Source organism: Macrobrachium rosenbergii, chromosome 50 (assembly GCF_040412425.1).
Source record: "Macrobrachium rosenbergii isolate ZJJX-2024 chromosome 50, ASM4041242v1, whole genome shotgun sequence".
NCBI lineage: Eukaryota > Metazoa > Arthropoda > Malacostraca > Decapoda > Palaemonidae > Macrobrachium > Macrobrachium rosenbergii.
Window position 1 is genome coordinate 37,043,792 of NC_089790.1, and position 14,861 is coordinate 37,058,652.

Sequence of the window (14,861 nt, forward strand, 5' to 3'; positions counted from 1 at the left end):
ATTTTGAAACCAAATATATATCTATGTATCTCTGATTTTGAAATCATCATAGCTGTATTACAGGTGTACCATGCCAACTAGTATGCATGTAATATTTTGTATTTCTTGACATATTTTTACTGTGTATTTTCAGAAATATAAAATTATATAAGACAGTTCTTAACAGAGCATCAGCTTTAATCATAAACTATCGCGATTTGTGAGGGTTTTTCTAGTCCAGGCGAATTTCATGTGCTGTGTGACACGATGCGACTTATTTGCTTTTCGGATTTCCTTCCCTTGTGGTGCATTTAAGCAACAGTACCATCCTTAGGAAGGAGAAACATCAACAATTGGGGCGGGAGAAATGTCAACAATTGCGTGCCGGAAGAGAACGACCCAAACAAATGGGAAGGGCCTTGACTGGGATATCAACAATGCCTGATCTAGGTAAGACTGATTTGTTTTCATTCATGATTAATATTTTCCATAATAATGATAATAACTACTGTATTTAAGTCCAGCAAGTTTGATTTTACTGTACCGAGTTGTCGTCTGACTCGTGACTTGTGTAGGTTTGGGTTTTCTGCTTTGTTTACTTTATCCTCATGGTAAGCTGTTTATTTGCCTCTCCAATATCTGAATGGAAAACGTGTACCACGGTAGTGTGTATAGGTCAAGAATAAAACTTGATATTGATAGCATATATTGTTATAGGTTATGAAGAAAACTTTGGGGCTAGTGTAGAATGACGGGAACAAACCTTTCCTAAAATAGGCTACTACGTCCTGGGCTTTGTAACCAGACCTTACCATCCTAACCTCATAAGGCCATTTAGTTTTATAATTTATGAAAAAAATTTGCACTGACAGCATATGGCCTACTATTTTATATAAGTAGCATACGCTGATTTTTATAGGTTATGGAGAAAACTTTATAAATTTTTAAGAAAAAAGCTTTGCACTGAGCATATACTATTTTTTGTAGGTTATGAAAGAAACTATCAATTTTTGTTATGAAAAGTTTTGTACTAAGTAGATACTATTTTTTATAGGTTGTGAAGAAAACTTATACCTTTTTTATGAAAAAAGCTTTGCACTGAGTATTCAGTGAAACCCCCGTATTCGCAGGGGATGCGTCCCACAACCCCCCCCGCAAATAGCTAAAATCCGCGAATACTTAAAACCCCTCTAAAAACACTTAGAACTGCCCATTTTGATAGTTTAAACACAGAAAAACCCAGTAAAAATGCATATACCTGAGTTTTTTAATAGTTTTATCACAAAAAGTGCATTTATTCATGAAAATTTATGAAAATACAGTAATTAGTGAAAATTACTCAGTGAAAAATAATTAAATGGGCAAATTTTCTGTAATGATGGCTAGATATGTTCCACAGAGAAACCCGCGAATGCGTGAGTCCGCGAATCATGAGAATGCGAATATGGGGGGTTTACTGTATACTAGTTTTTATAGGTTATGAAGAAAACTTTATAAATTTTTATGAAAAAAGCTTTGCACTGAGCATATATTATTTTCTTATAGGTTATAAAGAAAACTTTATAATTTTTTTTATGAAAAAAGCTTTCCACTGATAATATATACTATTTTTGTAGGCTATGAAGAAAATGTTTTACTGATAAAATATATTTAACAATTTTTATAAGTTATGATAGCATACAGTATACTATATTTTATATGTAGGAAGCACAGACTGGAGCCAAGTGGAAGTGCCTCTGTTGGAGAAATACCTGCTATGTCTGGCATATCAATCCAAGAACTCCCAGATCTAGGTAAGCTTGATTGTCCTTCAGTGATTTGTTTTCCTATATATACTTCACAATTAAAATTTTTTACAATCTATATAATACTAAAACTCTGTCTTGTTCGTGTTTGAACAGTGTCCTGCCCCCCCTTCCATCCCCTACCCTCCCCTCCCATTCCCTACCCCACTTCCCTCCCCTTCCATCTTCCATCACCCTACCCCTCCCCCTCCCCACCCAACGGGTCATGGGTGGTCTATTAATTTTTATAAGTTATGAAAAAAGCTTTGCAATGATAGCATATAGTACAGTACTGTTCTTTTAGATTATGAAAAAACTTCATATTGACAGCATATACTAACTTCTTTACATTTTTGCAGGTGGTCAAGAAGCTCTGACTGACTATGGGAAAAATAAAAAAAACAACACTGGAAACGGATATGAAGACAGCGTATCAAGAAAAATTGTATACACTAAAATAGAAAAGAGGACATGCAAAAACACGAGATCAAACAGACAACACACACCCAGAAGAAGCCGCAGGTAGACAAAGGCCAAGGTCACGAGGATGGGGCCAAACAGGAGTAGGAGGATAATCAAAGGATTAAAGATGCCACCATATGGAATTGGAAAAACAAGGGCTTTAATCCACTTGCCCATACACATATAAATGCAGCTGGACTACATGTCCGGTCATTCTACGGATACTGGACGATGAGGATTGTTAGTCCTAGAAAGCTTTGTAACTTTTCCTGGATAAATATCTCTGCTGGATACCATCCAGTTTTAATGAGGTCCTGTTAGTAATTTTGTTAATGCACAGAACATTTGTGTAAGCAACACAGTTAATATATATATATATATACATATATATATATACCTTTTATGTACACTGTATATGTACATATATGCAAGCAAACATATGCATACATTACTTAAAAACGAAGCCACTTGTAAGTAAAAACAAATGGGTGGATGTAAGTGAGAATATGTCCATTCTCAGGATTAACCTTAACCTTGAGGTTAATCCTGAAAGTGTAACTTTTTGGATTAGGACTGAACACCTGCTTCGGCAGAATGGGAAACATGTCAGTGCTAATAATTGTAAGAAAGTCTCAACCTTTCACAGCTAGACTTAAGTAATACTGATATGATGATGATTTCAGTAACAGCAATAACATTGATGTTAAGTGGAAAACATTTCATAAATATGTAAACTCAGTACAATGGTTGCTGCAGGAGAGAGATAGAGAGAGAGAAATATTAGGTAATAGCTATACAGAAATTTCCTGCTGCTGAGACAGCCAGGGAACATAGGAAGTTTTCCTCCAGAAAAATTGAAAAGAAATTTGTATTTTTTCTAAAATACAAACCTACGCTTTTACATATGGAGTAATCCGCGCTCACCTATCTTCGACTGTTATTGAATCATCTCTGAAAAACAAAATCATAATGCTATACCTGGGTCACATAGTGTGACCTGGATCGACCTACCATCTTCCAGAGTGTGAGACAGCCCATACACAGATACACTTATCCTCCTAGAAGGAGTGAGAGATCAAAACTACATAGGGCAGTATGCGGAGGGTTAACTTTGCCTATAAGAAAGCGTAGGTTCATGTGATAAAAATACAAAAATACAAATTCTTAATTTGGTATTTGTTCCAACACGTATATGAACCTAATCTTTCATATATGGAGCCTCACCTGAAAGCCAGAGGATGATCTCTCGGATAAACATGTGGGAGTGTTCCTACTTGATACCCCAAGGGCATGCAAGAAGTGTATGCTGTGCGTACCGTACTCACTCCTGTTCCTTATGATGCTGCCTGTGATGTCTTCTCCTCCAGATGGAGCTCCCGTACGGCTCTATGTCGTTTATGACCTACTGTGCCACTACTGCCAGGCCCAAGGTGAAGGTATTTTGGGACTTGTGTGCTATACCCTTGAGGTAGAAAGAGGTGATGTCCTCTGCCTCTTCCATTCTCAGGCTGGGAGGACCTGACCAACTGAGTGGATTTTCCTAAACGCCACCTATGGTCCTATTCCTCTGATGTCGTGAGCCAACTCTGGTTAAACCCTGATTTTTGCTACAGTCCAAGCGGTACGTCCTCACAATCACCTCTCTCAGCCAGGAGATGGTGCTCCTTGAAATCTCTTGCTTCTCCCAACACGTACTTCAGAAAATTCTCTGACAGGCTGGTCTGTGGGGGCTGTACGTTTAAAGAAGGCTATCAAGGCTCTGACTAGGCATAGGATGGAAAAACTATCAAACCTTGGGTCATGTGTGAAGGGATTCTGGGTCTTTAATGAGGAGATGGAAAACTATCAAACCTTGGGTTGTGTGTGAAGGGTTTCTGGGTCTTCGCCATGAAATCTGGGCAGAAGGTGAAGCCAATTGCTGTCCATCTATGGGTATGGGTAACGTCACATGGGAGGACATGAAGTTCCCTCACCCTCTTCGTTGATGCTATTGCCAACAGGAAAACTGCTTTAAGGGTCAAGTCCAGGCCTGACACCCTTCTGAGCAGTTCATAAGGCAGTTTCCTTAGGGAAGCCAGGGCCTTGGTAACACTCCATTAAAGGGGGTTTCAATTCTCGAGGGGAGTAACTATTTTTGAAGTTTCTGATCATGCCTGACAGCTCACATGGCGTTGAAAGGTCTACGCACATACGTTTGAATACTTAGGCAGAGGGTGGCCCTATAACCTTTAATTGCAGACTTCTGCCACATCCCTCAAAGGCATTTTGAGGGGATGGAGATTCCTCCCACTGCACCAACGAAAGAATACCTTCCATTTTCCCTGGTATAGACCGAGGGAAGAGGGCCTGTGGGGGCTGGCATTTGATGCAACAACTTCTGAAAAACCTTTCTTTTTCAGAAGTTGCTGGATAGCCTCCACCCATGAAGACAGAGAGAAGCCACTGCCTGATGAAACCCTGCCATTGTGTTCTTGTTTCAGCAGGGTGGGAGTTGGGGGAAGTTGCCTTGATTATGTCCACCAGCAAGTGGAGGTGGTCTGCGTACCATTCCGCTCAGGGCTACTTTGGAGCTATGAGCGTCATTCTCAGACCCTAAGACACGAACAACCTGCTGATGACCTTCTGAAGTTGGCCAAACAGAGGGAAAGTGTACAAGGTCCAGGTTGCCCCTTGGGTGCTGAAGGCATCCTGCAGGACGGCTCTTTGGTCAGGGGCCGGCAAACAATACAGAGGCAACTTGTTATTCCTCACTGTCGTGAATAGGTCCTATATGGGGCCCAACCACAACTTGAGTAACCTGTCCACTATGCCTTGCTCTAATGACCATTCTGTCCCCTCTCTCTAATCTGCCCCGCTTAGATGGTCCGCCAAGATGTTGTTCTTCCAGGGGATGCACCTGGCTGTCAGCATCAGTTCCATGGTTGTGGGACATTATACCTCTTCGCTTGTTTATGTAGGCGACCACTGAGGTGTTGTCACTCGTTACAACTGTGGGCTTCCCTTGGAGGAGATCTTAGGAGTGTTGGAGTGCCAGCCAGACTGCTTACATCTCCAAGACATTGATGTGTTATTGAAGGTGCTCCTCGTCCCACATCCCTGAAATGCATGTGCCGTTCAGGGGGTGCTCTAGTTCCTTTGGGATGTATGAGAGTACTGTATACCGCATCTCCGGGTGGGTGGCCTAACTGTACCCCCTGCAGATGGCTCTCTAGGCTTTTCCACTACTACAGATCCTCCATTATCATCCTGTCATGCTTATATCCCCCTTGCTGGCTTGCAGATATCATTCCCCCTTCTCCTTCATTCTCCATTGCCGGAAATGGATACAGGTCCTGCCCTAGGCACCAATTTTTCCAAAGACAGCCAGGGGGCCACCAGGCCTTGCCACAAATTTATTGGTTGTCGAGGGTTTGACAGGAAAGAGTCGGATACTTTTAGGAATTTGGTTGGCGAGGTTCGACAGGGAAGAGTCAGATACTTTGGGAACTTGGTTAGCCTCTCTTATGAAGCACTGGCCTTCGGCCCCATTGTGTTGATTGTCATCCTGAAGTACCTGATCCTCTGTGTTGGAACTAGGTCCGACTTTGTGGGGTTGATCAGGGTTCCCAAGTCCCTGCACAACTACAAAAGCTCTCCCTAGCCTTTGGCGGCTTGCTCCACCAAAGGTGCTACCATCAGCCAGTCGTCCAGTTACCTGCGTAATCAGTTGCCTCTCCTGTGGAAATTCAGGGTTGCCACTTTAACCATTTTTTGGCTAGATATAGCCATTTTTAATCCTTTATAGCCAAATAATTGCATCTAGCCATTAGCCAAAAAAAATCAGCTGAGATGTATTGTGGTTTTGACCGAGGCCTGAAAATCTAGCCGTCAACTTGCTCACTCTCTCTCTCCACACTGGCATAAACAACCATACAAGTGTTCGACATAACTGACTGATGCTCAGTAAGCAAAAAAAATTAAACTATGATCCTGCAGAGAGTAGTTCTATTAAAAGAAATAAACAACTTTGGAGAATTGCTTATTTACTTCTTAAGGCATCAGTTGGGTGCTAGTCTACATGATGCTGATGTTGAAAGGAACTTTTTTAAACAAGAATTAAGATGTCAAAAAGACCCATTTATTCGCAGAAATTTATAGTGTGGCTAAACGAGGATATATTTAAAGACTGGATATTGGAAATACCAAATGATGCAACAAATGCAAAGTGCAAATATTGCAAAATAAGAATTTGAGCAAAATTTTATGATAAAAGAAATTGCACTAAGAGCAAAAAGCACCATGAATGTAGCAAACCATTTTCATCCTTGCACCAGCAAAAGCTAATCTTTGAAGAAGTAGTAAAAAGTTAAGATGTTGCTTGTGAGGAAGCTGAATTATCTTTGTTCACAGCAGAACACTGTTCAATCAACACTTGTGCTATGCATCTGAAATGCTTAAAGACATGTACTACAATGAAGCCAATTTGGTTTATAAGTTGTTTTTAAATTCTGTTTTCAGTGAAGTTTAAAGAGTGAACAAAATTTTTGAATCTGAAGATTGTGATCCAACAAAACTACTCAAGGATTTAGTGCTTCTAACTGAAACTTTGGTTCGAAGAGTTGTACTTCCTTCTAAACCACTTCTTGGTTCACCATCTCCCCACTGGTGAACTTTGCTCCAATTTGTTAGAGGCTATCCAGAGAGACGTTGCCTGAAAGCTAGCTGACTGACAAATTCACATTTCTAGGAAGGGCACCAGCCTCTTCTGGTACATAATACTTGGCCTGGCAGGGAAATGGTGAGGAAGGTAACTTCTGGGACCTGGAGGCAACTTAGAACCCTTCCTCTCCCACTATTAGGCTGTCCAACTCCATGATACTTGCTACTGGCGGGGACCAAGGAAGGCAAATTGTCTACTTGGTCTCTGGGAGAGACTGACATATGCTCCAGGTTCGAGAAGCTAAGGTAATCCCAAGGTGTCACGTCATTTGGTTCCACTAAATCCAACTTCCGGCAAACCTTAAGGAAGAAGTTTGTAAAACTCCTCTCCTCGTCTGGAAGTTCCAGGAGAGAGGACTCTGTCCCTTCCTCCAGGCTAGGTGCACCTACCGAAGTAGCAGGTCCCAGGAGGTCCCGGTCTCTGTCCCATTCTGCTGGGTGGTTGTCCGGTAATGGCTGTCATGGGAAGGTTGAGGTGTATCTGGCTCTACCTACACTGTCTGGTCATGGGACAACAATAAGATGTGTAGGACCCTGCTCTGCTGTGGCTGCCCTCAGAGTAAAGCCGTTCCTGGGACCTGTCTCCCGAACAAGAGAGGTGACATCCCCCAACTTTCTGTCTCTATTCCATCTCATTGAGCAGTGCAGGGAGGGGTGTTGCTACACTCCATCATGGTCCTGCCTTGAGGAGGGGCACCTTCACAACCTGCTTCTCCAGGGAGATCAGTAACTCCCCCCCAGCAGAGTACTGGGATGAAACACTCCTACGATGGCATCATTGTTCCCATTCTGATCTGTCAGAATAGCAACTTAGCAGTCTTAGTTTCCATTCCTCCTAGAGTAGGGCTGGCTTCAGTCTCACTGGTGGTTCACATGAGAGCAACTCGTCAAACATTCTGACAAAGAACAACAATCTGTTCTCATTCTCTTCAAAATCTCCAGGAGGATAAGTGGGTAACCGGGCTCTTGTCAGTTAGTAGCCTATACCAAGCTCAAAGACACCCCATTATTACCAGCAAAGGACCAGCACTTCCCTGGAAAGTAGCTCCTTGGACAGGAATAATGAAGGAGGTTGCTACTGCCACAGCTGTCAAGGTATTGCTGCTCTGAAGAAGACAGTTGGTCTGTAGTGGTGGTGCCCCTAGAGTGAAGGCCACAAGGTCAAGGCCGCTACATCTAATACAGGGCTACCCGGTGTTGCACATTTATTGCTGACACTATCTGCAGTTGGGAAGCTTTAGGAGCCAGTGCAGCCCCTAGCAGGAACAGTCATGATGTGGGCATAAATGGTAGTGGCAGAGGAAGGAAAATTTGACCACTGGCCGTGGGCGAAGTTCTTGGTGGAAGCAGCAGGATCAGCAACACAAATAGCGAGGCTGCATCTCTCAGATATGGAGATGGTTTAGTGTCACAACCAAAGTGAGGTGTAATGCCTTGGGAAGCCAATCCAACTTCTGTCTGTAGGATGACGAAGCCAATGGAGGCTGTGGGTGTAGCCTTGCTACTACTCATGTTGCAAGGCTTGCCCTTTTCTGTGGGCAAGGGCACTGCTTTTTAAGATTATTCAATAACAAATGCTCCTTTAATGCCGTGGAAGGAGGCATAGACCTCAATAACCTACCATCAAATGGAAAATCTAATGACAGGTCTGCCAGAGCTTTGGAGTTTTACAAAATCTCTTTTGAGCAATTTTAAATCACTAATCCAAATACCCATTCTCAATATTCCACATAGATTCTGTAGTGAACACTATTGCTTCCAGCAAAATGAGCTCAAAAGATGGGGATCCCAGTCTGGAAAAGACGTGAAGGATTAGCAAGTTACACCTAGCAACAACATGTAGACTGAGGCAAGGTGAAGATGGGTCACTATCACATAATTCCCTTGAGGCAGGAAAGTGCAAACAACTCTACACCCTCTTACAGAACTCAGCATGAATCACTTATCCTTGCAACAAAGACTAACACTCCAGGGATAAGGAACAACAGTTTTAGCAGTTTAAATCACATTCAAAATTTGCTTGCTAACACTAAAATAGTAGAGATAAATGTAAAACAGTAGAAAGGAGCAAAAGGAAAGCAAAGCCGAGACCAGAGTAAGAAAAGCTTCGTATAAAGCAGTTGGCATAAAAAGGACAGGTGCAAAAAGATGGCCTGGGAGACCAATGTTAAAGGCTAAAGCTATTTATACTAGAATTGCATCATGGAATAAGTGTAGATGCAGAGTGAAGGAATTCTTGCCAGAGGGAATTAGTGCATTCTACCTTAACTAAATGGGTGCCACAGTGATAAGTTCTACACAGAATAAGGAATTTTTCAATTTCTGGGTTCTAATGAACACACTTAGTTTGTGAATTCCGTAAATAACATGGAAGATATTCTATATATTAAACAATCCTTAGAAGACAAATTTTAATTAATTTTTTGTTTCATATAGACTATGAAAATTAATTTATTTCATACGCTTTCTTGATACAAAAATAATTGTTTCAGAACATTTTAAGCAAACTGAAAAAGGAATTAGTAAATAAAATAAAATTTTCAATGCTCTCCCAAATATTCATCTTGAGAACCAATATGTAAAAATGTAAGAATTAGGCTGGAGGATGATGATGAAGGCAAATGTACAGTCATACCCCAAACTTATGCAAGGTTAGATTCCAGAAACCCTCGCACAAGGCAAATTTTCACTAAGTTTGGTCTCTTAAGATGCTAATAAATACTTAATTCGAGAGTTTAAACACTAAACATGACCCTAACCATGCTCCTAAAGTATTAAGCTAACTTTTAAGTGAAATTAAAGTTACTGCAATTTCATTTAAAAATTAGCGTAAGTACATTACCCTTAAAAAAAGAAATAAGTGGCTGACATAAAAATGAAGAGCTGGAAGAGAATTTCTCTCTACCCTTCTGACCGATCTATTATTAGAAGTCTTCTCAACTTCGTTATTAAGAACTTCTTTATTCTATGTCTCTTTCTCTTTGTTCTGAAATAGTTTTTTATGAACAAACAGTGATTTTTTTATTTGGACTAATACAACTCTTAATAATTATGTCTATGTTTTAGAATGCATATGCCACACTAATGCATTTACAGTTTGTAAACTGTACAGGTAAAATTAGATCAATTTAAACTATCTACTGTACAGATAAAGGAAATAGTAAGTCATAAAAATGTGCGAGGGCTAACTAAGAGAGAGAGAGAGAGAGAGAGGCTAAGAGAGAGAAGAGAGAGAGAGATTGTCCCTTGAAGTATCAAGTTAAATTATTTATGAATTATTAGAGTTGTCCTTACTTAAAATATCAAGTTTCATTTAGCAATAATGGCTGTGATGATGTCAGTAAAATGCAATTAGCTAATGATTTTAAGAAAATGTAAACATTATCAGAATGCAAATGGAGACTGAACACTACGTTCATAAATTATATGATAATGATAATACAGACACACCCCTAACTTACACGAGGTTAGGTTCCAGAACCCCTGGCGCAAGACAAATTTTCACGTAAGTTTGGCACGGTCTCTAAAGATGCAAATTTATTTCTAAATTTTAAACACTAAATATGACCCTAATCATGCTCCCAAATTATTAAGCCAACTTTTAAATGAGATCAAAGTTACTGTAATTTCATTTCAAAGTTAGCTTAATACATTACCCTTAAAAAAAGAAATAAATGGTTGACATACAAAACGAGAGTTGGAAGAGAATTCCTCTCTCTCCCCCTTCCGACTGATCTATTTTTAGAAGTTTTCTCAACCTGTTTTTAATAATTTCTTCATTCTATGTCACTTTCTCTTTGTTCTGAAATGCTTTTTCATGAACAAACAGTGCTTTTTATTTTTGACTAATACAACTCTGTTATTATGTCTCTATATTTTAGAACATATTTGTCACACTAACGCATTTACACTTCGTAGACGGTACAGGTAAAATTAGATCAATTTAAACTATCTATTGTACAGGCAAAGATGTACAGAGAAATAATAAGTTGTAAAAATGTGTGAGCGCTAACTGTGAATGAGAGAGAGAGAGAGAGATAAGGGTTGTCCTTACTTACGAGTGAAATTATTTATCAATTATTATGGAGAGAGAGAGAGAGAGAGAGAGAGAGAGAGAGAGAGAGAGAGAGAGATTGTCCTTACTTGAAATATCAAGTAATATTATTTATGAATTATTATGGAGACAGAGAAAACAGCATGAGAGAGAGAGAGAGAAAGAGAGAGAGTTATACTTACGTTAGATATCAAAAGATGGAAATTCAGTATTAAACTAACTTTTAACTGAAATTAAAGTTGCTGTAATTTCATTTAAAAGTTAGCTCAATTTAAACAGTCTACTGTACAGGTAAAGACGTATAGAGAAATAATAGGTTGTAAAATGTGTGAGCGCTAAGAGAGAGAGAGAGAGAGAGAGAGAGAGAGAGAGAGAGAGAGAGAGAGAGAGAGAGAGAGAGAGAGAGAGAAGTTAAGTATATCTTAGTTTAACCAGACCACTGAGCTGATTAACAGCTCTCCTAGGGCTGGCCCGAAGGATTAGACTTATTTTTACGTGGCTAAGAACCAATTGGTTACTAGAAGAGAGGACCTACAGCTTATTGTGGAAGAATCACATTATAGAGAGAAATGAATTTCTATCACCAGAAGCAAATTCCTCTTGTTCTTCACTGGAGTCGGAGAGAGAAGAGACCAACAGAGTGTTGTAGCTGAGAACGGAACAAGTTACCCAGAGGAACTAGAGAGAGAGAGAGAGAGAGAGAGAGAGAGAGAGAGAGAGAGAGAGAGAGAGAGAGAGAGAGAGAGAGAGAGAGTTGGTTATTTTACTTAGATATGAAATTATTCATCAATTATTACAGACACTGAGAAAATAAACTTTAAGAGAGAAGAGAGAGAGAGTTACTGTAATTTCATTTAAAAGTTAGCTTAATACATTACCCCTAAAAAAAGAAATAAATGGTTGATGTAAGAATATAGGAGTGTGTGAAGATTAGTATAATATTTCTCTCCACCCCCCATCCCACTGATCTATTTTTAGAAGTCTTCTCAACCTCGTTTTTAAAAACTTCTTTATTCTGTCTTTCTCTTTGTTCTGAAATGCTCTATGTCTCTATGTTTTAGAATGGTGCATTGACACTTTGTAGATATAATAGTTTTCCTTACTTACGAGAGTGAAATTTTTTATGAATTATTACGGACATACACACACACACAAAGAGAGAGAGAGAGAGAGAGAGAATTACATAAGAAACCTTTGACCCGCTAATCAGCAACACCCCTTTCTTGTCATGTTCAAGTGACATGTCTGACAGCTTTGCGTTCGAGCTTCTTCTCAAAAGATGAGGGAAAGAATTTGTTTGTTTAAAATACATATCACATACGAATTTTGTAATTACAGTTATATTATTATTATTATTTGAAAATTAGTGCTCATCATTAGATAAAAAAAATTATTTATCATACAAAACAAATAAACATATACATGTACCATAAAGAGAGAGATGGAGAGAAATTATTACTTTTATTAATTAATGTTATTCAATTTACATATTAAAGATTGAAAACTTATAAATTACATAAAAAAATTAAACAAACACTTTTACAGGATTTCTCAATATTCGCGTGTTTGTGAAAAACTCGTTAGGTTCCAATGACAAGTTCGTGTGTGTGAATTCGCGCAACTCAAGTCGCACAAGTTCGGGGTATTACTGTATTACAATAATGCATGAAGATATAATTACATACAGTGTGTAAAACAACAGATTTATTAACATTATTATTCTTTCAGTGTAACAACCAAACCGGGGTCAATAGTTTTCTCTCTCTCTCTCTCTCACACGCACACGTGTACTGGTTTAAAGGTGCAAAAACAGCAGATGTTTAGGTTTTGCTGAAAACAAAAGCCAGAAAAGTTTGAAGTGCCAGAAAACACTGACAGGTGTCAGGAGGTCAAAACTCGATAGTGCAATTTGAAAGTGGTTTAAGTTCCGACAAACCAAAGGTGTAAGCATTTCTGGGGGGATACTGATGGAGCAAGCCAGAATTTTCATAAGGAACTAAACCTAACAAATGACAGTGATTATTCATAAGCTTTGTTCTATTTTTCATGGCACTATATATGTGAAATGAGCTGGCAAGACTTTGTTTACATAGGGTTTTTTTTGAGGGTTATTTCTGTAATCCGGGATTTTCTGTGGTCCAGCAGTGGCCTGGTCCCAAGGGAGACAGTTTAAAGAGGTTGGACTGTACACCAATAACTTTTGTTATTTTAATGACTTGTGAAAAGAAGTTTACCAAATAGAACCTTAAAGCATATAGTATTATGTTAGAAAACTCTGAAAATGCAACTTTTTCAAGAAAACATGAAAAATTAAAAGGGCTTCCACTTCAGTGTTTGTAAACTTATTATAAAAAATGTATGAGGTTTAATTTTTACATTTTATATATTTTTTTTCATTCTCCACAATTCTGAAAAAACTTGTTATATTCCTTTCAGATTCCAAACCCTCCAGTACAAGATTTTCAGAGAACTCTGGATGGTTTTTCTGTTTTTTGAATAATTAAAAACCTCAAAGAACTTTTACTTTCCTTCCCTAAATAATAAAACATTGACAATTCATTGTTAAAAATCAACAAAGTGCCAAATACTTCTTCGACAAAGTGATGATTTACTTTACTAACAAGAGAGCACAACTGAAATTGACAGAACTAACACTTACCAATTCACATTCTTCTTCGAACTCATTGTCTTCAGAGTGCTGGCTCACAATATCTGAACCACCTTTATTTAAACAAAGACGCGCAAGTTCCATAGCAGTCTGGTAATGCACTGCCAACTCACTTATCTTGACACCAAGCTCCTGAAAAAGCAATCATGAAAAGTGTTAACCTAACAGGGGAGTATGAATAATAATTAATATATAAAAAAACAATCTTTGATACCATTCCAAAACTAAAAATTGCTAATTGAGGCACATCAGAAATGTTTCAGAATTTGGAGGGAAAAAGGTTTATTTCTAAGATAAATATACACACATTAAATCACATCTTACAAAACTTATTTTACATCAATACTTACTTTATTGTCACCTATTCGTTCATCATCGATGATTATGTGAAGCAATAATACCATAATTTCTGATATATATTTAAAACCATTCTTCCCTGCAGACAAGGCTTGCATAAGGTGCTGAGAAGATATTGATTTTTTTTTGTCTGTCAGCACAATGTCCCGATAACACTCAATAAACTCGACAATCATGGTGATATCACCGAACAAAGAATTCGGAATGTCCTGAAATATCAAGTCAACTAATAGATTTCAAAATCATAAGAATGCAATAATCTCACTACCAATTAATGTTACCTTAATTTAAATAACAAGATACTCTAATATTCTTATCATGTGCACAATCATAATTAATCTACAACCGGAAATTCAGAGCATCAATTTAATCACTTGGGCTAGCAAACCTATTTCTTTCGCAACTTAAGAGCCATATGACGATGCCTTGCCCATATAGCTTGTTGTCCAGTTTGTTATACTGTATACAGTTCTAGTTCAAGAGGTACTACATCATAATTACAAAAAATATTTATGAAGACTGTGGCTTGCCAAACTTCACACAACTATAAACAAAATAAAATCTGCTGCAGTACTTATTTTATCTCTTTATAATACTGTAAAATGCAATGTGTATCAATTTATTTCTTTTTTAAATATAACAATAACAGGCTATGGATAACAAACTACATGTTTAGAACTTGCTATCATCAAGCCCAGGACAGTTAATGCCACCATTAGCCCTTCCATTAAGCACCCAGAAACCACTTGGTACAAGATTCAGGACACTACGTAATGACTTCATGGTACATTTTAACATATTGCCTCTCTATTATGTTTCTGTTCTTTCTGACAATTTTTGTTATGGACTGCCCAACAAT

At 38.5% G+C, this 14,861-nt stretch overlaps 1 protein-coding gene across 4 annotated transcripts in view; it reads right to left on the reverse strand.

The window, feature by feature from the left end:
• LOC136832839 (tyrosine-protein kinase BAZ1B-like) overlaps positions 1-14,861 on the reverse strand; it is a 193,388-nt gene that overhangs the window by 114,298 nt on the left and 64,229 nt on the right. For all 4 annotated transcript variants that reach the window (XM_067094492.1, XM_067094491.1, XM_067094493.1 and 1 more), the window contains exons 9-10: positions 13,996-14,211; positions 13,637-13,777 (exon numbers count right to left, since the gene is read on the reverse strand). In XM_067094492.1, the coding sequence (XP_066950593.1) occupies positions 13,637-13,777; positions 13,996-14,211 (357 nt within the window). The remainder of the gene's footprint in view (positions 1-13,636; positions 13,778-13,995; positions 14,212-14,861) is intronic.